Genomic DNA, 24,594 nt, shown 5'->3' on the forward strand with positions numbered 1-24,594 from the left:
TTAACAAAAGCCATCACCTGTTCCCTCTGATTTGGGTTTGAGAGTTTCACTACAGGATCCTCAGCCAACCCCGGGATGGCCTTTTTTACTGCTGTTTGGACCTGCTCTACTGTATTTCCGCTGTTTAAGTCGAAGACCCTGACAGTGGTACGCCCCTGGCCGGTACGCTTTATAATTGGCCGGTGGCTTTAACAGCTGTTGTCAGGGCGTTAGTAGCAGCGGTGGTACTCCCAGTCTTACCTTTAAACTTTATCAGCAAAGCTCCACTCCGTGTTTTGCTGTACTTATCAATCTTTGGTCCCTCCTCAGGTATCGTAACCTCGTTAATACTTTTGAGTATATCCGCGAACGATTTTCCTGGTGCGGGTTTGATGATTACCGCATCTTGTGGGGGTCTCGGCTTTCTCCTTCTGTTCTTCTTCTTTTCCTTCTTTTTCTTCTGCTGGCGTTCTGATACGGGTGTTCCCTGTGCCGCTTGCCTACCTAGGTTAGCGCTATTCCTTTGTGCGCGTTGCAAGAGCTGATGTTGCTTGCGGCGGTCTCTTGGGTTGAGTTCCCAACCGCTATCCTCTGAATCTCCGAATATCGAGGATGCTGACGATGGAGGTTTGTTTCCATCTTGGGACCAAACATCGCATGTCGTAAAGGACGCTGCACTTTCGGTCCTAAAGGCTGAGCGAGCGCGCTCGCCGCGGCGAAGTTAATCTTGTAGCGATATTTGTGAAAAAGCGTCAATAAATGAGATCGCCATATGTAATATCATTGAATTAGAGTGTCCGTTTCTTTGTATCAACCTTCCCCAACCAGCGCGAACTTCGGCCTGTGAAAGTCAGCGCCGGCTTTCTTTATCGAGAAAGAACCCAGAAAATTTAGCAGAGACCAGCCCATGGCGCACGGAGGCTGACCACTCTTGCACACTATGTAAGTCACATATGAATAAATTGAAAATAATTGAAACTGTACCGTCGTTATTTACCTTTCCAAGTGGAGCAATGTGAAATGACATGACCATGAACCTCCAACGAAAGACGGAAGGTCTTCGAGATATCACCCGTTCGAATTTTAGAAGTGGTGGTCCAAACATTTAGGTGAAAAAAAATTCTGACTTCTGCTAACCTTGGGGGGTTAATCGGATCCCACAGATATTACATCATTTGAAAGTAGAATTTCCTGCTCTTTCCGTATCTGGTGTTAAAAATAGGGAGTTCCGTTTAAAAAAACAAAGTTGACCTTCAAATGACCTTGAAAATTACCTCTAAGGTCAAAGTCAAGATCACCACCATATGTCCCCCTCGAAATCCAACAACTTTTGTGTAAGACATTTTTTGTTAGCCCCCATATTTTCAGAGAAAATACATTCGAGCAATTAAAATGGTCCACCATGTATAAATAGGTGGGGGCAATTTTGAACACTGTTTGAAAGGAGGGGTTGCAGATGATCAACAAGAGCCTGAAGATGAAGATGATGATGACAATTGGAATGAGTCAGACAATTAAAACGATCTAGATTAAGACATGTACGCATAAAAAAAGGTAATTTATACAAAATAAAAGTAATGAACTCCTCAAAAATATCTAAAATTTTGTTAAAAAACTTCCTAAAAACTTGTTGAAAATCTAACATCGAAAAGTAGTGAAAAAAGTAGAGAAGTCGTAAAAAAATCATATAAAAGTCGTAGAAAATTATTCAGAAAATACAATGCAACTCAACATCGAAAATGCGTAAAATAGTTGTGAAAAAATCGTAGAAGAATAGAAAATTGATAAAATTATTAATTGAAATCAATAATACTTTTCTTATTTACAACTCGAGAAACTGAGGTCCATGCTGGGAGCTGCAATATTGCTTTTTGTGATTAGTTTTCTGTAAATGTTTATTTTTCTGTTTTTTGTTAAGAAATAACAAAAAATCTTTATAGAGAAACAAACTATAGTTTATTATTTCTTGTAACGTCGCGCAACATCGCATATCCTGATAGGTGGAAGCTTGTACCTTGCTGCCACCATTTTTTCCGCGAAATTCACCTTTTCGTTTACCTAAATATGAAATGGAAAGGAAGAATTATGTCTGTTTTATAATATTATTCTATAAGTTAATAACTTATCCAGCACACCATCGTAAATCGTTTTGGAAATAGACACCTTACCGGCTTTTCCGGTTGGTATCATACGACGGAACTCTTCCTTTTTTATTATGAGTTGTACCGAATTGGTTACCATTTTTTGGCTGTTGGTTTGGTATGTTGTCCAAATCAATTTGGACATATAAAATTTTGGAAAATATAAACTACGGAACCATCGAAAAGTCACACATATAACAATAATAAATTTTAATATTTTGTCAATATCAGTTGAATGTGCATATGAATGTATGTTTGTCTGAATGTATGTGTGATTATACGTAGCGATGTGTGTGCGCGTTTGTACGAACTGATAAGAGTGCGTGCACATACAAATGTGCGTGCGTATGTATGGGTGTGTGCGTTTGCAAACGTGTGTGGGTACAAATGTTTGTGTATGCGAGTATGCGCGTACGTGGGTGCCGATGCACGTACGTGTTTGTGTATGAGTATGTGTGCGTGAGCTTCCAAATGTGCGCGTGAATCCGTGTGAGATCGTGCGTGTGTGTATATTGCTGCAAGTGTACGTGCATACGAGCGTACATAAGTGCATGGCTGTCTACGAGCTTGCAAGAATGTGTGTTCTATGCGTTGAGTGCGAGTGTGTTAGTATTTACTTACCGATTGATGCCACCAGATCGACGTCTAGCTATTTCTGCCCGAATTTGGCTTGGTGCCTCTCACCTATGTGTCACACATTCTTTGTCACTACAACACTATACTCTATCGGATCACATAACTTCCACAACACCAAGGAAAATATTATGATTATTATTACAAAATATCTATTCATGTTTATTGTAATCGATCGATTGCTGAAAATGTCATTTATTTGCTTACGTTGAATAACATACCGATATCTACTAATCTCGAGATGGAGATGTTGCATTTTGAAAAGTAATCTTTGTTGTTTCTTTAATGACTTTTCGATTTTGCAATTAATCTAACTTAACGTATATTTAGTAAGCCAAACAATTAAGGTGCTTGATGACAACTAAATTTTTAAGCAGTTGCTTCATGATAAATCGAGTGTTCGGAATTTCTTTATTTATCTATCATTGGAATTTCTCTATCATTGTCATTACATTAATGACCTAGATAATGCTAATAAAACAGGGAGCAATCAAAATAATTTATTACAATATTCAAACAGCTGATCTATAAAAAATGGAATAAATGAGATAAATTGTGCTATAATTAAATGAAATATAAATCTTGAGTACCGGATTCGAACTGAACATTACGTTATAGTGTTAATAACCGAGTGAACTATTTATTTAGTTCTGTTTACCCTGCATACAACTGACTTTTATTAGCGACTTTGTATCTAGATCAAAACTTCACGCGTCCAGCAAGCAACAAAGATCAACTGGAAAGACACAACAAAATTGAATTGGTGGTCAAATTTGCAACTAAAAGCCAGCAAACAAAACGGGAATTAACAAATATTATCTAGTTATGTAAATGTATGTGTGCATGTGGGCGTGTATATTGTGTGCGCGTATGTGTATAGTTGCTACTATTAACTTACTTTGTTGTTATCGAATTCAAAGATTCGCAATCTAACCACTGTACCAATTTTGCTACATCATGAGGATTATCTGAGATACAACAAATAGATTCCGTAAGTTCTTTTTGGTCTACATGACAAAATGCTGTACTAAGGTGAATAAAGCATTGCAGGTTTTTCATGTTACGAGCAATACTTAGAACATTTCGTGTGCCAATCTGTAATCATTTAGTTATATATTATTATTGGACAAAATATTATGTACATTATATATTCACTTTACTAATACTCCTCGTTAAGAGGAAAAAACGGCAATAATACTACAACAATAATCACCGAATAGTATATAACAAATTTCGGAAATAAAAATATAAAAATGTTCTATAAGATCATAATTTTGTATAATTTTTAGAACAAATTGGAATTATTTCATCAAGATGGCTGTGTTGAGTGCGAATAGTGACTATGTACCATAAAAATAGAAATAAATAATAGACTATGTAAGAATATGATCTGTATTTTGTGTGATTCAGCAAATCACACAAAATACAGACCAAAGTATTAACTGAACTTCAAAGTATTAACTGAAATGAAGCAGTTGAAAAATTTTTAACTAATTTATTTACAGTTGATTAACATTTTTATATTAGTTATCTAAGCTTAGAAATTGATGATATGCATTAAGTAAAAACATTAGAATTTCAATAGATTAAATTATGTTAGTTATTAAACATCAGGCTAAAGAAAATTACTTGAAGATACTTTCAATAAAATGAGAGAGACGAATCACAATACTTCTAATTTGAATTAAGAAGATGAACTAAAATACCTATCTGGTAGTTAAAAACATTTTACTTGTGTGATGAATGAAAGCAAGTAATATGCTCTCTCTCTCTCTCTCCGTTCTACTTTCGGCAAGGCACAGCGGCCAGCGTTGGACGCATCATAGTAATGCGTCTAACGAGTGGCCTTTTGTTTCAGCCGTCGAGAATTGCCGAGAGTGGCTGAATCGGCTGGAAGAAGTAGCGAAAGAAGAAGTATGAGTGAGAGAGATAGAGCGAGAGAGAAAAAGAGCGCACGCACGAACTATGCAAGTTTATGTCAGTTGCGGGATACACCATAAGAAAATAGGAAGCGTAAACTTTTCTTAGATCATTTGATAATAAAACAACTCGTTATAGCAGTAGAAAACAGTAAGACATTTAATATGTGATAGATATATTTTTAATTTTCTTTTTTATAAATTTTCTTTTTATTTGCTTATTTTTAAAATTTTTATGATAAACAAAATTCAATCGCGCAACCTTCTCACGGTATACATCGGGTGATGCTAATGCCGACGGGTGAACCTTGATATTGTAACGGCGGCTCGACATAAAAAAAAAGAGCTGATACCCGTAAGTTCTGCGTTTCATGGTTTCGTTTCATTGTGTGTGTGTGTGTGTGTTTGTGTTAAATTTTTAGACGTAATAAAGTAAATTTTATTGAAAAAAAACGAACGGACTGGTCAGGGGATCGAAGCCGCGTCCTCTGGAAAATCCACAGACCGCTTCTTTACCGCTAGAGCCACTGTCACTAGTATCCCGGACAGTTTTTATTGTGTATTGCAACGATTGCCGAAAATTGTTATGACTCGCGCGGACCGTCAAGCGTAGCTATGCGTAATAGCCGTCATCGGCTTAGGTTAGAGAGAGAGAGAGCGGGCGCGTTAGGGGCAACGACCGAGAGGGGAGAGCTAGCGAGTTAGTATCGCAGAGTTCGTCAGCCTTGCTGCATCGTATCCTTCGCCAAGTTATTCACAGCAGATTACAGGAGCTATTTAGAGATATTCGGTGCCGAGTGTAGTGAGTGAGTGTGTGTCTTGCACTTCGTGCACAGCAACAGACTGCAACAACAACTTTGCAGCGGTATCTGCAGCGCAGCCCAGCAACAGCAGCAAAAGCAGATTGCAGCGGCAGCTCTTCGTTTTTGTTAGCGGATACGGTTGGCCACCGTATCCTAATCATCTTTGCGGTAAGTGCACTGCACTTTTGGCGTAGAATTTTGCGTGCGATCCCGCGCAGCGTGCGGGGTGAATTTCGTAGATATTGTAGTGCGTGCGATTAGTTCGTGGCGTCCGCGGAATTAATTCTCTCTCTCTCCCCGTTAGATTAATTTTGTATACACGGCGTGCGTCCAAGACTCTCGGCAACTCATCCCATGTATAAGATTTAGTTAGTCTAATAAAGTGGTTCGTGAACAATACAAGACGACCTTGTTATTTCGTCTCGCCTTGCACCGGTGTCTGTGTTTATATTTATATTTTGATTTGAACGCGCCGAGAACTCATCATAGATCACGAGAGCGACCGATAGAGTCGTTCGTCAATCGAGTTATCTGCTGCGGTCGACGGAGCGCTGGTAAGCGAGCGCCTCTAGCGGTTAGTACGAACATCGAAGTTGGATCGTTACGAGGACTCAGCGCATGCGCACACCGGCATAAGGTGAGTTAGCGTGCTCCAAGCACGTAGCTAGCAGAGCACCGATTGGCCTTTGCAGTAATAATAATTGCTTGGGATTAGCGACAAATCGGCAGCCTGTTACAGTATATATTATTATCTCATATATTTAATTAATAATCCTATAATTATAATTTGTTTGTGTGTGTGTATGTATGTTCACTGAAATGAAAGATATATTATTATTATTATTCATCATATTTATGATAAATTTTGTAATGATGGAAAGAAGGGAAATAGTGAGAAATGGAAATTCACTTAACTTTAATTATATTCAGCAACGTTTCGTCAGCACATTTGCTGACCACTTCAGGCTTTATTAATAAAAAAACAACTAATTATTAACAATAGAGTTGCACAAGTAATTTTGATGGTATATAATTATATGTATATGTGTATACCTGATTTTTCTCTTAGTCAAATTATTATAGGCTAAAACAGATAGCTCGTAGCACAGTTAAATTACAATAAAGTGAGAGATCAAGTACTTTAACTCATATATTTAATATCATTGGATGTAAATTCCTTATTCACAAATATATCGTGTGATTTAGTCTCATTGTCAGAGGGATTGGACATACGTTATGACCAAATTAAAAATTGTGAGTTACCATAGAAGAAATTGGGAAAGGTATAAAATTTTTATATAACACATATTTTGTGTTCAACAAAATTTATTAACAAATATTTGGAAGCTCGATGGGCTCACTTATCTCTCCTCTACTAGCTAATATTGTGATGGAAGACCTAGAGAAACATTGCCTGAGCGTGTTGCGGAATGAATATCAAATTAATCCTGTTTTCTATTGCAGATATGTTGATGATACTTTGATGTGCGTTCCGGAAGATAAAATTGATTTAGTTATTGAGACGTTCAATTCTTACCATAATAGGCTACAATTTACGTTTGAAATCGAAATGAATAATTTTATTCTATTTCTTGACTTGATTGATCAGAAATAATAATAAATTAGAATTTGACTGGTTTAGGAAAACAACACAAACTGACAGAATTTTGAATTTTAACTCAAAACATACAATTCATCAAAAAGTTAATATAGTTTCAAATTTAGTTGACCGAGTGTTTTTACTTACTGACAATAAATCTTATTCCAGCAATTTAAAAATAATTACGAATATCCTGAAAAAGAATAATTATCCATCTTTATTTATCAAAAAACATATATAAAAACGGATCAATAAATACAAAAAAGGAAATAATAATTCTAAAAAATTAGAAAATCAAAAATTATCTATAGTCGCTATTCCTAATAATTGCAAAATCTTCAAAAAATGTTCATCTGTGTTAAAAAAACATAACATTATACCTATCCCTTTATTACAAAAACCATCACAAGAATTTATCCGTTTAGGAAAAGACAAATCTGATTTATTAGACAACACTGGTATTGTCTACAGTTTTATCTGCAAAGAATGTTCAGCGGTCTATATAGCTGAAAGTAAGCGTTCCTTAAAAATTAGATTAAACGAACACAAAAAAAACATTCATTCAGATATAGTAGTAGCTACACATAGAAGAACCTTCTCACACGAATTTGACTGGAAAAAGCTAAGATATTGGATTATAAAAAGAATAATAAGAAACGCAGAATATTCGAAATGTTACACATTGGCTTACATAAAAACACGTTAGATAGAAAAGAGGATATACAATATCTTGTATATTAAAATAATATATATTAAAAATTAATATATATGAAACTTACACATGCACCGTCAAAGACGATCGGGAGCATGAAGACGCCGGCAGTAGTTGAAGTGGCGACCGACGCCTGCTGTAATAGTATTACACATATATTAATAAATTGATTAATTAAATGTAAATAGTATAATGAGAACATATCTGTTCTTCATATTAAATTTTCTATATTATAAAAATGAGAATGCACGAAGTAACTGTGCACTATGCTGATACGGACGAAAATCGAGGTGTAAAGTAATGTAAAAAGAATGCGATCGAGAACAAAATAAGAAATTGTAAGTACATGAGAGAGAGAGAAATTAAATTTGAATTAGAGTATATATATATATATAAATATATACTCTCTCATATACACACATACATATACATACATATACAATATTATGAGATATAATAAATTTTCAATAATATGAGCACATTTAGTCATTATATTGAAATGATTCTCTTTCAAATTCAATTTTACTCTCTTGTACTTACTTCTCTTGTTCTCTTTCGCATTGTTTTTACTTTTGACTGTCTATTTGACACCTCGGTTTCCTTAGTTTACTCACGTGCTTTATCATGTCCTCTTATTTTCTATTTAATATAAAAAACAGAATCTTTTCTAATATAAAGAACATATATGATCTTATTATTATAAAATTTATGGATAACTAATACCATTATATTTATAAAATTGAAATATAATTATTTTATTAGTATAATGGTATTAATTATATATATATTTTATAATAATAAGAACATATCTGTTTACATTTAGATGATTCTATTCTTTATATTATAAAAAAAGAATGAGAGAGAGAAAGAGAGAGAGAGAGAGAGAGAGAGTAACAAAAATGAAAATAGGTACTTATACAGGGAGATGTCAGTGGCATTCGGATAGTCGCAGCTTCATCGATGTCATCTCTCCTCGTGACGGTGTTCGAGGCTATTCGGCGATTTCGTCCACTGCTGCTTCCTTCGGTGACAGTAGCACTCCGAAAACATTATCTTCGAAAAGATCAAAGTCGTCATCGTCAAGTGTTCCGATGGCTTCGTTGGGAGCGTCTTGCCACGGCATAGCGTCCGGCGAAAACAATTGTTACAAATCTTTAAGCACTACGCTATGGTCTTCACGCTGCATTTTCATCACTTCACTTTACTGACATAGTACCACAAAAAAATCACAATGACGTATCGTTGCGAGGCGATCGAATTTTTATTCACTTCCGTAAACATTGGCCGGGCATTGGTCATTGGTTAAAGAATTGGGAGTGGGAGACTGCGCGACTGCTCTGATTTTATCGCGTGCATAAGACGATCATCATTAATTGTGGGAGTAGCTAACACAATACCAATTAGTACGGAGAAGAGACGCAAATATATATGAATACAGAATCGCAATAACGCGTGCGCTTTTTTTCACGCAACGCACGAATCGTAGGTGGTAGCGAGCAGTTGGTAGTGGCAAATTGCATCGAATGATCAGTTCGTTTCAGGGCCACCTTTTTAAAATTGACGAAGCTATACAATCCCGACAGTTAATTGATATCATCGATTAATATAAATTGAAAACCCCACTTTAAGGTGCTAAATTTCAATTATAGACTAATTATTTGTTCAATTAAAAAAAACTTATATAATTTTTTATAAATCAGCACTTTTAAGTGCTATTCAAATGTCAATGCAAATATATCGTAGTCGCAAAGGTAAGTACAAAAAAGCAAATGTTTCAACAACAACAAAAATAATTCCAAATTATGAATGAATTCGACCTTGTTTTTTTTTTATTCCTACCCTATTTTCAGCGAAATAAGCAGGTAAGTATAAGGTAAGTATTTTTTAATTAGTTAAAGAATATACTATATTAACCCATTAAGTCCCAAACGCACAAAATTTTAACGTTGACTTTGACCGCGCATCATTTTAAAATAAACGAAGGACTTTGAACTCAAGGCACATATACTTATGTTTTTGAGGTCGCTCTTTTGATTAGCGGTGTCGAAAATTCCGAAAAATAACGTTTAACCTATTATTTTTCAACAAATATAAAAAAAAATGCACTTTTTGGACTCGGATTTTTTTTTCAAACCTAATTTCAGCAATGTTCCGAATGTCTAGGCAACTTCTAATACAGATAAAAGGTGTTCCCAATACTTGCATTTCAAAAATATGCAGCGAAACATTTCGATATATATAGTGTTATCAAATTCAAAATGGCGTCCGAACGCCAAATATTTGATTTAAATTTCACAGATTCTTTTCTCGAAAACTATAGACTTTTATCAAAATTTCCTAAGAATAAAAATGTTTTAGATTTAGTCAAAGAATATACTCAATTTTTTTCAGATTGATTCGGTACGATTTTGAATTTTTCAAAAAGTCAAAAAATTGAAATTTCGAAAAACGTCCTTAAAAAATCTGAAAAAAATTGAGATCATTTGTTGATGAGTTCTAAAACATTTTTGTTCTTTCCAAAATTTTATAAAAGTTTATAGTTTTTGAGATAAAATTCTGTAAAAATTTTTTATCGTAAACGTCTCTTTGCCTTTATTTATAATAAAGTTTCCCGATTCTCACCGCAAGGAGGTAGACGATTGAGAGAATCATGTTTTCTTTTTTTTTTTAATATTTTTTTTGTTTTTTTTAATTTTATTTATTTCGTTTATTTTTCAATTTTATATTTTTTAGAGAAAAAAACGCTAATCATTAGTACGATTCTTTTCAAAGCATGGTTGACAATAATATGAGGAACACGTATTACAAAATTTTCTTGTTCGTGTCTTGCAGGTTTCAATACTACACTTTCTTGGCAAGAAATTTTTTTCTATTGTATGCTTACTTCGTTTTTTGGATTTGTTCAAATACGTTTTACTCACACTTATAGCAAAATCTTTTGTACTCATTGGAGCTTTCTTACCTTTAGTGCAGATATTATATAATATGTTAGCATTGACGAGAGAAGTTTGTATAATTCTTAAAAAGATTACCCATGCCCATTTCTTAGACCTTATTATAGGTTGTATGTTATTACAGCGTTGATCGTGCAAATCAACGCCGCCCATAAATTCATTATAATTTAGAAATGCTCTGGGAAAATCTAGATCTTTCTTTTGCTTTTCACCTTTTTGACGACGTTTCACAGCACCTAGTGGTGTTATTCCAGCAGCAGTGGTTAAAACAGAGACAGGTTTAGAGTCCATTACGGTTATGAAATTCATGCCGCTATGTTTATCATGTTGAACGTCATACTTTCCTCTCTCATCTTTTTTGTTAATTGTATTTTTAACAGCAACTCGGTTTTCTCTAACGTGTAATCCATATTTGTTCAAATGAACAAGAAGATCTGGGCTAGTAAATAAATTATCGAAATATATGTGTAATCGATCTCGGTTACGCAGATGTACTGTATTTCTGACAACTTGAAGCAGATTTATTACTACGCGACTACCAAGGGCACAATTAGATAATTTATCATCCTTATTAGAAGATTTCCCACAATATATTTCAAAATCGAAGAGGTAGCCACTGGCACTACAAAGAGCCCACAATTTTATTTCGAATCTTATTGGTTTTCCCCTTATGAATTGCTTCAAAACCGATCTGCCGAAAAATTTCACCATCATCTCGTCTATCGACAATGCCGTTTCAAAAATTCCAAATCTCATCAAATTTTGTCTAAAAATGTTTACAAATTTTCTTACGCGATAAATTCTATCATTATCATTTTGATCTTGAAGCTCGTGGAATTTAATTTTGGATTTGATATCATAAAATTTGTTACGGCTCATTGCAGACGCCACCAGTTCACTTCTCAAGCATGGATCTAAGGACCAATAATCCTTCTGAGATAGTCTTTTATTATACATTGTAAAAATAATAATACCTATAAATATTTCTAGATCGGTAACTGTGATATCATAATCATTTATTTTTGAGCATTTGATAATGTAAGATTCAAGTTCGAGTGAAAAGTAGTATTAAAATAATTCTGTCAGAGTACTTTTCAATATAGCAGACACATTATTTTTACTAAGGAAAAGCTCATTTGATAAAGTATTATTGTGACTATATTCTCCTTTGATCCACTCATACTTGTGATTATCTTCCAATTTTTTTTGTAAACTGGTATAACTGTTATACACATTATTATAAGATTAAACAGTAAAGTTAGAATCGCAATTATCCATTATCTCAGAAGAATCAAATTTAGAATTATCATCATCCTCATAAATATTGGATGCATCTGAATCGGAATGTTCACAGTCCGTAAAGTCAGTAGATGGAATAATGCTTCCGTTCACGAAATGTTTGTGCTCATCATATTCGACTGAATTGTATTGTAAGTTATTTGGCCGATGTTGATTGGCAGGTGCTCTATTAGATTTCCTTTTAGACACTATGTTCTCTGTTTTATATAAAACTTATTAGAGATTTTATTCAAATTGAAATGAACAAAAAATTACGCTCAAGTTTATGATAGGAATTGACTTTGATTTGAATAGTGGCAGTGCGTTATTAAATTCTGAAACGTAGCGACTTTTTTTTGGTTCTTGCATAAAGGTAATTGTGCAGTTTGACAGAAACGCAATTACTGCGTAGGAAAATAATACATGTACAACCTACACCTATAAACTATATTCTAATTCCTTGACAAACTTCGTAAAATTAATCTCCATTCGATATGTTGAAGTAACTGATATGTAAAGTTTTCTTTTCGAATTTTTATTCAAATTTTATCTCAAAAACTATACACTTTTATAAAATTTTGGAAAGAACAAAAATATTTTAGAATTCATCAAAGAATGATCTCAATTTTTTTCAGATTTTTTAAGGACGTTTTTCGAAATTTCGATTTTTTGACTTTTTGAAAAATCCAAAATCGTACCGGATCAATCTGAAAAAAATTGAGTATATTCTTTGACTAAATCTAAAACATTTTTATTCTTAGGAAATTTTTATGAAAGTCTATAGTTTTCGAGAAAAGAATCTGTGAAATTTAAAACAAAAATTTGGCGTTCGGACGCCATTTTGAATTGGATAACACTATATATCGAAATGTTTCGCTGCATATTTTTGAAATGCAAGTATTGGGAACACCTTTTATCTGTATTAGAAGTTGCCTAGACATTCGGAACATTGCTGAAATTAGGTTTGAAAAAAAAATCCGAGTCCAAAAAGTGCATTTTTTTTATATTTGTTGAAAAATAATAGGTTAAACGTTATTTTTCAGAATTTTCGACACCGCTAATCGAAAGAGCGACCTCAAAAACATAAGTATATGTGCCTTGAGTTCAAAGTCCCTCGTTTATTTTAAAATGATGCGCGGTCAAAGTCAACGTTAAAATTTTGTGCGTTTGGGACTTAATGGGTTAAAATAGTTCGTTTAATTCAGTGTACAAAATAATACTAAAAATAATAATTTTTTTCCTAAATCATAAAGTAATACGAGATCTGTTCAAAAAGTATCGTGAATTTTGTATGTTATCAAAAATTCAGCGGGACAGGTCTGAGAAATACGGTGGGCGCGGTACCATATTACGCCAGGGGCGTTATCATGGTACAAAAGCCAGTTTTTGTTCTTTCACAAATCCGGACCTTTCTAGCGGATCGCTTCCCGCAAAGTGCGCATAACTTACAGGTAATATTACTTATTGACCGTACTACCCTATGGCATGATACACGACGCCCTTGTAATCGAAGAAAACTGTGTGCAAAACCTTCACGTTCTACCGAACTTAGCGCGCTTTATTCGGTCTTGGCTCTTGCGGCAGTTTCCATTGGGATGATTGAGCTTTGGTTTCCACATCATAACCATAATTCCATGATTCATCACCAGTTATGATCCTCTGGAGCACATTTGGTTCGTCATGGACCGAGTCCAACATCTCCTGAGCAATGTTAACGCGATGCTGCTTTTGGTCGAAATCGAGCAGTTTTGCACGAATTTCGCAGCAACCCAACTCATGCCCATATCATTAGTTAAAATCGAATGGCATGAGCCAATCGATATGTTTAGATCCTCAGAAACTTCTCTAACGGTGAATCGACGATTGACCAATACTATTTTCTTCATTTTATCAATGTTTTCATCTGTTGTTGATCTGCTCGGGCGTCCGACAAGTTATTCACATCTTCTCGGCCCTCTGAGAACATTTTGTACCACCGATAAACGTTTCCAAAGTCCAAGGTAGCTTTACCATATGCCACAGTCAACATTCGTAATGCGTTCGCGCACTTTATTTTGTTTTTCACACAAAATTTGATACAGATTTTGTGATCCATTTTTTAGAATAGGCAAAAATCGAAGACGAGACAAAATACATCCCAGCAAAGCAGCTGTTAAAAATTAACTGAACATTCAAAATGGCTGACCTTGTCAGCATAAGTAAAGGACATGAGTACCAAGATAACGCTACAAAAAAATCAAAAATCAAATTTACGTTGTCCGCGGAAATTCAAAATTTGCGATACTTTTCGAACAGACCTCGTATATAGTTAATACGCATTATCTTTAGAAAGAGCGACAATGGCTCAAACGGTAAAGCACTGTCGTGCTTTAGCTTGCTTGTAGCAAGATACAAAGAAGGTTACGTTCGATTCTCCTGAATGTCTATTTTTTTTATTTTTTCTTAAATGAATTTTAAGAATAAGTCACATATTTTTTACTAAAAGATTGTTAGCAGAAAAAGTATAAATAATGTTACTAATTTTTTTTTTTTATAGAGTATTAGATGTAGACAATTAATTATTTATATGTACATATGTCAACAATTAAATTCAACAGCAAGGACAAGTAAATTCTTCTCAATTAGAATAGTGGCAATATAATGATATTTATTATTAAAAAAACAATAAAAAAATGTCAGTCAGTGCGAATATGCGACAGTTTTGAATGACGTCACTCGTATAGACCGTTGCGTCGATTCCCCATAAGTTATGTTTGGATGCTAGGATTGCTGTACTCTTTTTACGTTGTGGACATATCGCTGTGTGCGTGGAATGTGCATCAAAAGTTCGTGATTGTCCAATATGTCGTAAAAGTATTGCCAAGCATGTTGATGCTTGTTTTAAGAAGATTTTTTTTTTTAATAAAATGCCTATTATTTTTCAAATATATTTGTATCGTTTTCTTTCTCTTTTAATCTACTATTTCATACTTGATGTTAAATTTTATTTTAATAAAAAAACTTTTCAAGTTAATTGAAAATTCTAGAAATATGAATTTTTTTATATTTTTTATATACAGAATAAGGAAAAAGTATGGAAACCCCTGAAAATTCGGAAAACGGCATGAGGTTAGTCATGAAACAAAGGTCATACCCTATGTAGCTTTCAACGAAGAACCCAACGGTGATCTCTGATCTGACCTTTAACCTTATATTCATATGGGAACCCCTATTTTTTTATACTGGAATCAAAAAGAACGATAAATTTTACAGGTGGAAACGATTCAAGTCCGAAGATATCGTAACTCCTAATCCTCCTTTTAGCGCTATCCAGGAACAACGACGTTGACGTAGAAGGAATATGTTCCCTTCGGGGTGCTTTTTAATAGAGAGTTCCCCTTACCTTGCACGTAAATGAATTTACCATAGATGTTCAAATTGTTCTCCATTCGCTTCTTGAAAGTAACCAATCCTATTGTAGAGTGATTGAGTTGCATTTTGGATCATCTGCCGTGGAATGGCATTAATTTCTTGAACTATTCTACGTCTTAATTCTTCAAGATTTTGTGGATCACTTCTGTATACCCAATCTTTTAAATACCCCCACAAAAAATAGTCCAAAGAGCTTAAGTCTGGAGATCTTGGAGCCCACTCTACTGTACCTCTCCTACCTATCCGTCTATCAAAAAATGTTTCATTGAGATATTGTCTGACATTTACACCGCAATGAGTTGGAGCACAATTTTGCTCAAACCATGTATTTTCAAAATCATTACCTCTTAAGGCCTGGATAGCTGGAACAATCTGATTTCGCAAAATTTGTTCATCACTTACAGCGTTCAGATTTCCTTCGATAAAAAAGGGACCTATTATTGTATCGCCTACTATTCCTGTTCACACTTTTAATTTTTTAGAACATTGAGTGTGACTTTCTCTCATCCAATGAGGATTTGTGTTGGACCAATATCTAAAGTTATGACGATTGACTTCGCCATTTAATTGAAATGTCGCTTCGTCTGAAAAAACAATATTTTGTAAAAATATTGAATTTTTAGTAATCATTTGCATCATTGTCTCACAAAATTCTAATCGACGATCAGAATCATCCTCATTCAATTCCTGCACAAGTTTTATTTTATAAAGATGAAACTTGTTCACCTTTAAAATTTTATGAACAGATTTTTGATCGATCTCCTGTTGTAAAGCTACTGATCGAGATCATTCATATGGATTTTCCACAAAAGATAGTAAAACATCTAAAGATTTTTCTTCATTTATTGTTATTCATGGTCTTCCTGTAACAGAACGATTTTTAATAAATCCCGTTTCTTGAAAACTGTGGAATTAGACAAAAGAGTTTCGTCACCACCGTTTCGAAACGTTCTATTAAAGAGATTAACATGCCTACGATCTTAGCTATCTCGCGCACCTTCAATCGTCGATCTGCCAATACGAGATTGTGAATTTTTGTCACGTTATCCTTCGTGGTAGCCGTTTTCGGAGCACCTGGACGTGGCTCTTCAAAAATCGACGTGCGACCACGTTGAAACTCGTTAAACCAATTTTTGACGGTCGCCATCGAAGGAGAAGAGTCACCGTATACAGCATCCAAGCGCTTTTTGATTTGGCTGCGCGATTTCTCTTCCAAAAACAAGAATCGAATCACCGACCGATACTGCTCTATTTCATTTTTCAAAAATCAACGGACACACTTGCTTTCACACGCTCTCAAAAATAAACTACAACTCCGATCCGGCTAAAATCTTGACAGTAACCATCGAGAAGGTTGTACTACGTGATAGAATATTTCTTTTGCGAGAGTGGCGCCATCGGGCGGTGAGGCTAAGTACTTATCGGACCACCCTCGTAAAAGGCGACGGCTAAAACAGACACCAAGCCCAGACCAAGTAGATGACGAAAGACGGAAAACGCTCCTAGACATTGCTGCCACACAGCAAACGCCGGGAGTGAATGCCGGAAACCGATAGACACCTGACGAGGGGGACACCCCGCATACCACTCAACAGACTCCTTCGGAGGATATTGAGATGAGAGCCGAGGTGTTAGAGTACTGGGCCACCGTCGTAAAAAAGAAAAAGAATAGGAACAAGAAAAAGACCGACAACGCGACGGTACAAAAGACGACAGTCGGACACAGAAGTCGAGGATCGGAGTGTCCCAACCTGAAAACCAGGCGCGGGACCATTCTCATCAAGCCGGCGGAAGGACAACTGTAAGCCAATGTCTTGCGGACTATTAGACAGAACGTAGATCACGAGACAGAGAAGGTAGACGTTAGGACGATTAAAAAACCAAGGACGGTACTGTATTGATGCGGCTGGAAAAGTCGCAAGGACAGGACTTCCAAAGGACACTTTAGAAAGTATTAGGACAGACTGCGACAGTAAAAGAGTTAACTTCCAGGGTGACGCTGGAGTTTGCTGACTTGAGCTGGGTCACGACGTTATAGGACATCGCGAACGCGATAAATCGTTAACTAAACACGGACTCGGAACGGAAAGTGCATCTCTTTGCGCCAAACGCATATGGGAATGCGCGAGCCGTTTGCAAGTTCGAAAGCAACGTGACTGATAGACAAAGAACGCATCAAAATAGGATGGATGAATTGTTGAGTTCGACTCCGCATTAATTCTCAAAGATGCTTCAACTGCCTTGGGTACGGTCATACGTGGAGAGAATGTAAAGGGCCGGACCGAAAGAACTGCTGCATGAAATGCGGACAGACGGATCACGTGGGCAAGGAGTGTAAAAACACTACTGATTGCTTCCTCTGTAACGGGATAGAAGGACAGAACCTGGCCCACGTGCCTGGATCAGGCGGGTGCGCCGTATACAGAGCAGCACTGATGGAACTGAAGACGAAACAGAAAAAATGACCCTGACGATACTACAATGCAATGTGAACACGAGTAGCGTAGCACACATGCTCGTGCCTCAAATTGCGACGAAGACGAACGCAGACGTGCTTGTTGTAAGAGAACAATACATGAACAGATCTGAGCCATCGTGGTTCGCTAGCAAATCGAACACGACGGCGGTGTGGGTACGCGAAAACGAAGCGATACGAATCTCGGCAAGCGGGACCGGGGTGGACTATGTTTGGGTGAGTGTGGGCACTGTCGTTATTGTCAGTGTATACCTGTCACCGAACTATTCCGCGTTGGAATATGCCAACAGACTCGCAGATATTGAAGACGCCGTGAGAGATATACCCGGAAATACGATCGTGGTGGGCGATTGAGTGGGGTATGCCCACAACAAACAGACGCGGACGACTGCCACTAGAGAGATGGCCACGAGGCTGGAACTAATAGTGATGAACGAGGGAAAGACGGCGACATTTAGACGTCCGGGGTGGGGTCAATCCATAACAGACGTGACCTTGGCTACAGATAGACTACTGAGATGAATAAGAGGATGGAAAGTGATTGAGAAATATACAGCCAGTGATCACCAATGCGTCATCTTTGAAGTGACAGACGAAAATACAACTAGACGAAGAGGTAAAGTGTTACCCCCTCTACGATGGGATACGAAACACCTGGACATAAAAGAACTCGACAGACTACTACAAAACGCAGAGCCTTTTACGAAAACCAGTCGTAGTAGTATGGACCGTGACTCGGCGGAGAAGTTAGCTGAGGAGGCGAAAAAATACCTCCGTCACCTATGCGAAGCTACGATGCCGAAAAAACGATACGGACGCGACTGGCGACAGATGGACTGGTGGACGCAAGAAATTGCAGACATCAGACGACGAAATAGACATACACAAAGGCAAAGAAACAGACATGACGAAGAAGCCTCAGAGGTATACACACTTGCCGGAAAAAGGCTGAGACAAGCTATAACGGACAGCAAACGACAATGCTGGACATGACCGACAGACGAGGTGGACTCGGACCTGTGGGGGATGGGTTACACAATTGTGACACGGAAACTAGGCGTCCGAGCTCCACCGGAGATAAAAGACGCTAGGACAATGGAAAAGATAGTTGAGAGTCTTTTTCCAACGCATCCTGACAGAATCGATGACACGAACACGAACGAAGAAATGGAATGTCCTTGCTTCACAAGGGAATAGCTCATACGAGCGACAACCTTGCTGAAGATGAACAAGGCTCCTGGATCAGACGGTATACCAGGTGAACGGCTACGGTATGTAGCGACTCGACGGCCCGACATACTCTTGCAGTTGTACAGTGGGTGCCTGGCAGCGGGTGTTTTCAGTAAACTCTGGAAGAACGCGAGGTTGGTACTCATTGGCAAAGGCGAGGGAGACCCCGATAAGCCGAATTCGTATAGGTCCTTGAGCCTCCTCAACACGACCGGCAAATTATACGAACTGCTACTGAGACCAAGACTGGATGCGGCGGTGCAAGCCGCTGGCGACCTATCGGGCCAACAACACGGCTTTTGGAAAGGACGCTCAACGATAGGAGCAATCACAGACGTGAGACAGGTAGTTGACAAAATCAACGAGATTTGCTACGGAGCCAGACCAATAACGCTTCTAGTAACATTAGACGTAAAGAACACCTTCAACTCTGCTAGGTGGGTGGATATTCTGAGAGTACTAGATAGCTTTCAGATGCCCGCCTACCTTCTAAGAGTCTTGAAGGATTACTTAAAGAACTGAAGACTGACGTATGAAACGACGGAAGGAACGAAGTACCAGAAAATTACAGCGGGGGTGACACAAGGATCCATACTGGGTCGCGACCTCTGGAACGTACTGTACGACGGACTTATAAAGCTCGTCATGCCCCCGGACACGCGTCTGGTCGCCTACGCTGATGACATAGCAGCCATAATAACGGCCCGCGACACACATCTGACTCAGCTCAAACTGAGCCAGGTGATGAGGCGTTTGAATGGGTGAATGACGGACCACGGACTGAGCCTGGCTCTTTTTAAGACAGGCTTACTGATACTGACGAGTCGGAGAATAGACACGATAATATCGATGACCATAGGAACGGAACGACTGGAGACTAAAAGTGAGGTAAAGTACCTGGGGGGTGACTCTAGATATGAAACTGAACTTTTGGCCCTACATACGAGACGCGACCGCCAGAGCCAGCGAAAGGACCAAGGCCTTGAGTAGGCTGATGGCAAACACGAAAGGACCGAGACCGAGTATACGAAGACTGCTGATGGGCGTAACCCACTCAATTTTTACAGTAATCATGCCTTACGGAGCAGAGGTATGGGCCGGCTCGTTACGGGTGAGGAGACGCGTAAAGACTATGACGAGCGTACAAAGAACGGGAGCGCTAAGAATCGCGTGCGCGTACCGAACAGTCTTGGAAAACGCGATAGTCGCGATCGCAGGCGTTATCTCGATCGACCTCTTTACAGGCGAGAGGAAACGCATTTATGACCGAAGTGCGACTGTAGGGAGAGCCGACGCTGCAACAGAGGAACGAATGAAAACGATACAACGATGGCAGACAAGATGGACGACAGACGTTCAAGGACGATGGACCCACAGACTGATACCAGACATTGGTCCGTGGAAAGACAGAAAACACGGGGAGGTGGATTTCTATCTCACCCAGTTTCTGACCGGACAAGGTAACTTCCCCAGACTGTGTGTACTGTAGAGGGTCTTGGGACGACGCGGAGCACACGTTTTTCGTGTGCGACCGTTGGGCCGATCAAAGATTGAGATTGGAGACAGAATTAGGGCCGATTACGCCAGAAAACGTGATGAACGTAATGTTGACAACAACCGACGCATGGCGTAAGATCGCGCTGTACGTTACGAATGTGTTACAAAACAAAAAGACGGATGGATGCTTGGAAAATTGAATGAATGAGAAAATTTCAGAGCCTACTTGGGAATGAATGAGTATTAAAGGGATTACTGTGTGCTTGGACACGCAATGACAGCCGCCCAGTCTGAAGTAATGTGATAAACAGTTCCGGGCTGGTTGCGGTATAAACAAGGAAAGATATGTTTGGTGGGTATTGGTGGTCTAAGCTACTGAGTCCCACATTTGGCGGGCTTCCGTCAGTTGTCCGTAAATGGATTCAGACTCTCCTCAAAAAAAAAAGTACAATCCTATGAGGGCTGGTTCTTACTTTGAATTTCCCGAGCCTATTAAAAAAAAGATAGCCGGTGTGAATATGCAGAACAACGTTAACGCATGTTTCAAATGGACCGTTCTTATGACGTTACATCCAGTCGCAAAGAATGCATGTGGTGTCACTGCATATGCTGCTCATCAAGATATATATAAGTTTAAAAATCTGTCATTTCCAGTACACCCGAAAGAAATCCTGAAATTTAAAAAACAAAACGACGTTTCAGTAATCGTGTACTTTTTAAATTTAAAAAATGTGTCCTATGAAGTTTTGCCACAACATTTGTCTGATGAGAAAAAAGACGAGCACATGAACCTTCTTCTAGTACAAAATTATTATATCGATGTTAATGCCGATGTGAATGAAAAGTAAATGGAACATCCTAGTATAATAGACTTATCTGGATTGATTTATCGACAGTTATCATTTTGTAGATGTTAGTCGGACCGACCTACAGCGACCATTTTTTACACTATTTCCGAACTGAACAGAGGTTGAAAACGCACGAGATCGTCTGTAAAAATTTGAATATGTGTAAAATTGTGCTTTCTAATAAGAAAGATAAATTTTTACAATTTGAAAACGTAAATAATGAGTGTTCAGTACGGTTTGTTGTGTACGCTGATGTTCAGAGTCTCTTGGAAACGGTGTCTAACGATGAACGGATCTATCAACGTCACAAACCGTACATTGTTGGTTTTCTCATTAAGTGTAGCTATGATTACTCCCTTTCTTGTTGTCAAAGCTACAGACAGAATACTTTCGATGACGTTCGTCGAGCCAAGTGGTTTGTTCACAATCTTCATGATTTCGCCAAGTATTTGTATGAGTTGTATAAAAGCCCACAGTCTATGAAAAATTTAAACTCCCAAGAGACATTTAGCGTTTTTCATGATACAATATGTCATATATATGATAAGCTTTTTGACAAGATAAAGGATACAAAAGTTCGCGATCATTGTCACTTTACTGGAATGTATCGTGGAGCTGCTCACAGCACGTGTAAAATTACTTATCAAGAATCGAGGACCATACCCGTGTTTTTTTATAATCTCAGTGGATGAGATGCGCATATATTTATCAATGAAATTGCAAACGAATTTCCCGATCGAGTGAGCCTTATTCCTCAAACCAAAGAAAAATACATAACTTTTACCAAGTACGTGGAAAGTACCGATATAAATCTGCGTTTTGTCGATTCGTTTCGATTTATGGCATCTTTTCTCGATAAACTATCGTCCTATTTGGGAAAACACGATATTCTAGAGCGAAATTTTCAGCTAGTTCATGGATACACATTGCCGTAGATCGCCTTACTGAAAAGAAAAGGTGTATGACTATGTATCGTCGTTTAAAAAACTGAAGGAGACAACTCTTCCACAAAAGCAAGATTTTTACAGCAATCTATATGATTCAAATATCAGAGACGAGGAGTATAGTCACGCAGAAAATGTTTGGAGAATGTTCGATATCACCGATCTAGGCAACTATTGAGATTTGCATCTCAAGACGAACGTTCTATGGTTGGCCGAAGTTTTTGAAAACTTCCGGGCCAAATGTCGAATGGCATATACTGATATCGACATGCTCATGCTTATCGAGCGCGGCTTTCACGGTCGAATCAGCCATTGCAACAGATACGCTGCCGCGAACAATCCATACATGGGGAACGACTATGATCCACAGATAGTTCACAAATATTTGATGTATTTCGACGTCAATAACCTTTACGGATGGAGTATGACTGAGCCTCTTCCACACAGTGATTCTGAATGATTCGTTATTGACACAAACGTTTCTTTGGATATTCCTGATGATTCACCCATTGGATACATACTCGAGGTGGATTTGGAGTATCCAAAAGAAATTCACAATGCGCTCAAAAATATGCCATTTTGTCCGGAACATAAAGCTCCTCCGGAATCCAAACAGAAAGAGCTCAAAACAACTCTTGATGATCCACTATAGAGCTCTGAATCAAAGAATAAGGCATGGCCTGGACCTCATGAAGATACATTGAGTTTTAAAATTTAATCAAAGCCCATGGCTAAAGACATACATTGATTTGAATAGTGTGTAATGCGGTACATTACGAGGGTCGTTTAAAAAGTCCGTGCAAAAATAAAAACTGCTTGATTTTTTTTAATAAATTTTTTTATTTTTCAACATAGTCTCCTTTTAGGCTTATACACTTCATCCAACGCTGCTCTAGTTTGTTAATCCCTTCCACATAATAGGATTTGTCCAAGACTGTAAAATAAGCATTCGTTTCTGCAATCACCTCCTCGTTTGAATAAAATCTTTTTCCCGCCAGCCATTTTTTTGTATTAGGGAACAAATAGTAGTCCGATGGAGCCAAGTCTGGAGAATAGGGGGGATGTGAAACGAGTTGGAACCCTAACTCCATCAGTTTTGCGGCCACAACTGCTGAGGTGTGAGCTGGCGCATTGTCGTGATGGAAGAGGACTTTTTTGGGGACCAATCGTGGACTCTTTCTCTAGCAACTCGATTTTCAAACGATCCAATAACGATGAATAATATTCGCCTGTAACGGTTTTACCCTTTTCCAGATAGTCGATGAAGATTATTCCTTGCGAATCCCAAAAGACAGTCGCCATAACCTTCCCGGTCGAAGGAATTGTCTTCGCCTTTTTCGGAGCAGATTCCCCTTTGGTAACCCATTGTTTAGACTATTCTTTGGTCTCAGGAGTATAGTGATGTATCCATGTTTCATCTACAGTGATGAAACGACGCTTAAAGTTTTGCGGATTTTGCTGGAACAGCTACAAACTATTCTTGCAACACTTCACACGATCTCGTTTTTGGTCAATCGTGAGCAATCGCGGCACCCATCTATCGGATAGCTTGTTCATGTCCAAATGTTGGTGCAAAATATTATGTACCCGTTAGCTCGAGATGCCTACAATACTAGCAATCTCACGAACCTTTACTCTTCTGTCAGCCATCACCATATCATGGATTTTATCAATGATTTCTGAAGTGGTAACCTCAACAGGGCGTCCAGAACGTTCAGCGTCTTTTGTGCTCATATGGCCACTCCGAGAATTTTGAAACTACTTATAAACCATTCTAATCGAAGGTGCACAATCACCATAATGTTTATCAAGCTTCTGATAACCTCCTGAAGCGTTTTGCTTTTGAAAAAGTAATGTTTAATCAATACACGAAATTCTTTTTCGTCCATTTTTTTACAACCACTCGATTTCTTTGATTGAAACGAATGTAAAACGCAAAGTAATTGGCCGATCTGGCTGAAACTTGGTATGTGCTCTTCCAAGGTGTGCCACTAACTAAAAATAACCTTGATACCCACTAATAGCGCCATCTATCTGACTTTGCACGAACTCTTTAAACGACCCTCTTACAAGGCTTTACCTGAGAGTGTTGCATTGTTTGCAACACCTCAGGAAAGCCATCCCCGTCCCTTGCCGCTCCGAAACCAGTCGCATAACATGAATACAGAC

General features: G+C 37.7%; 1 protein-coding gene across 1 annotated transcript in view; it reads right to left on the reverse strand.

Annotated features, from left to right (window-relative positions):
- The window catches only part of LOC131669338 (putative fatty acyl-CoA reductase CG5065), a 759,403-nt gene that overhangs the window by 412,287 nt on the left and 322,522 nt on the right, over nucleotides 1-24,594 (reverse strand). Inside the window, exon 4 of the mRNA XM_058944149.1 lies at nucleotides 3,652-3,848. Coding sequence (XP_058800132.1) covers nucleotides 3,652-3,848 — 197 coding nt within the window. The remainder of the gene's footprint in view (nucleotides 1-3,651; nucleotides 3,849-24,594) is intronic.

Source organism: Phymastichus coffea, unplaced genomic scaffold (assembly GCF_024137745.1).
Source record: "Phymastichus coffea isolate CEN01 unplaced genomic scaffold, Cenicafe_Pcof_1.1 PCOF00007, whole genome shotgun sequence".
In the NCBI taxonomy this organism is placed as follows: domain Eukaryota; kingdom Metazoa; phylum Arthropoda; class Insecta; order Hymenoptera; family Eulophidae; genus Phymastichus; species Phymastichus coffea.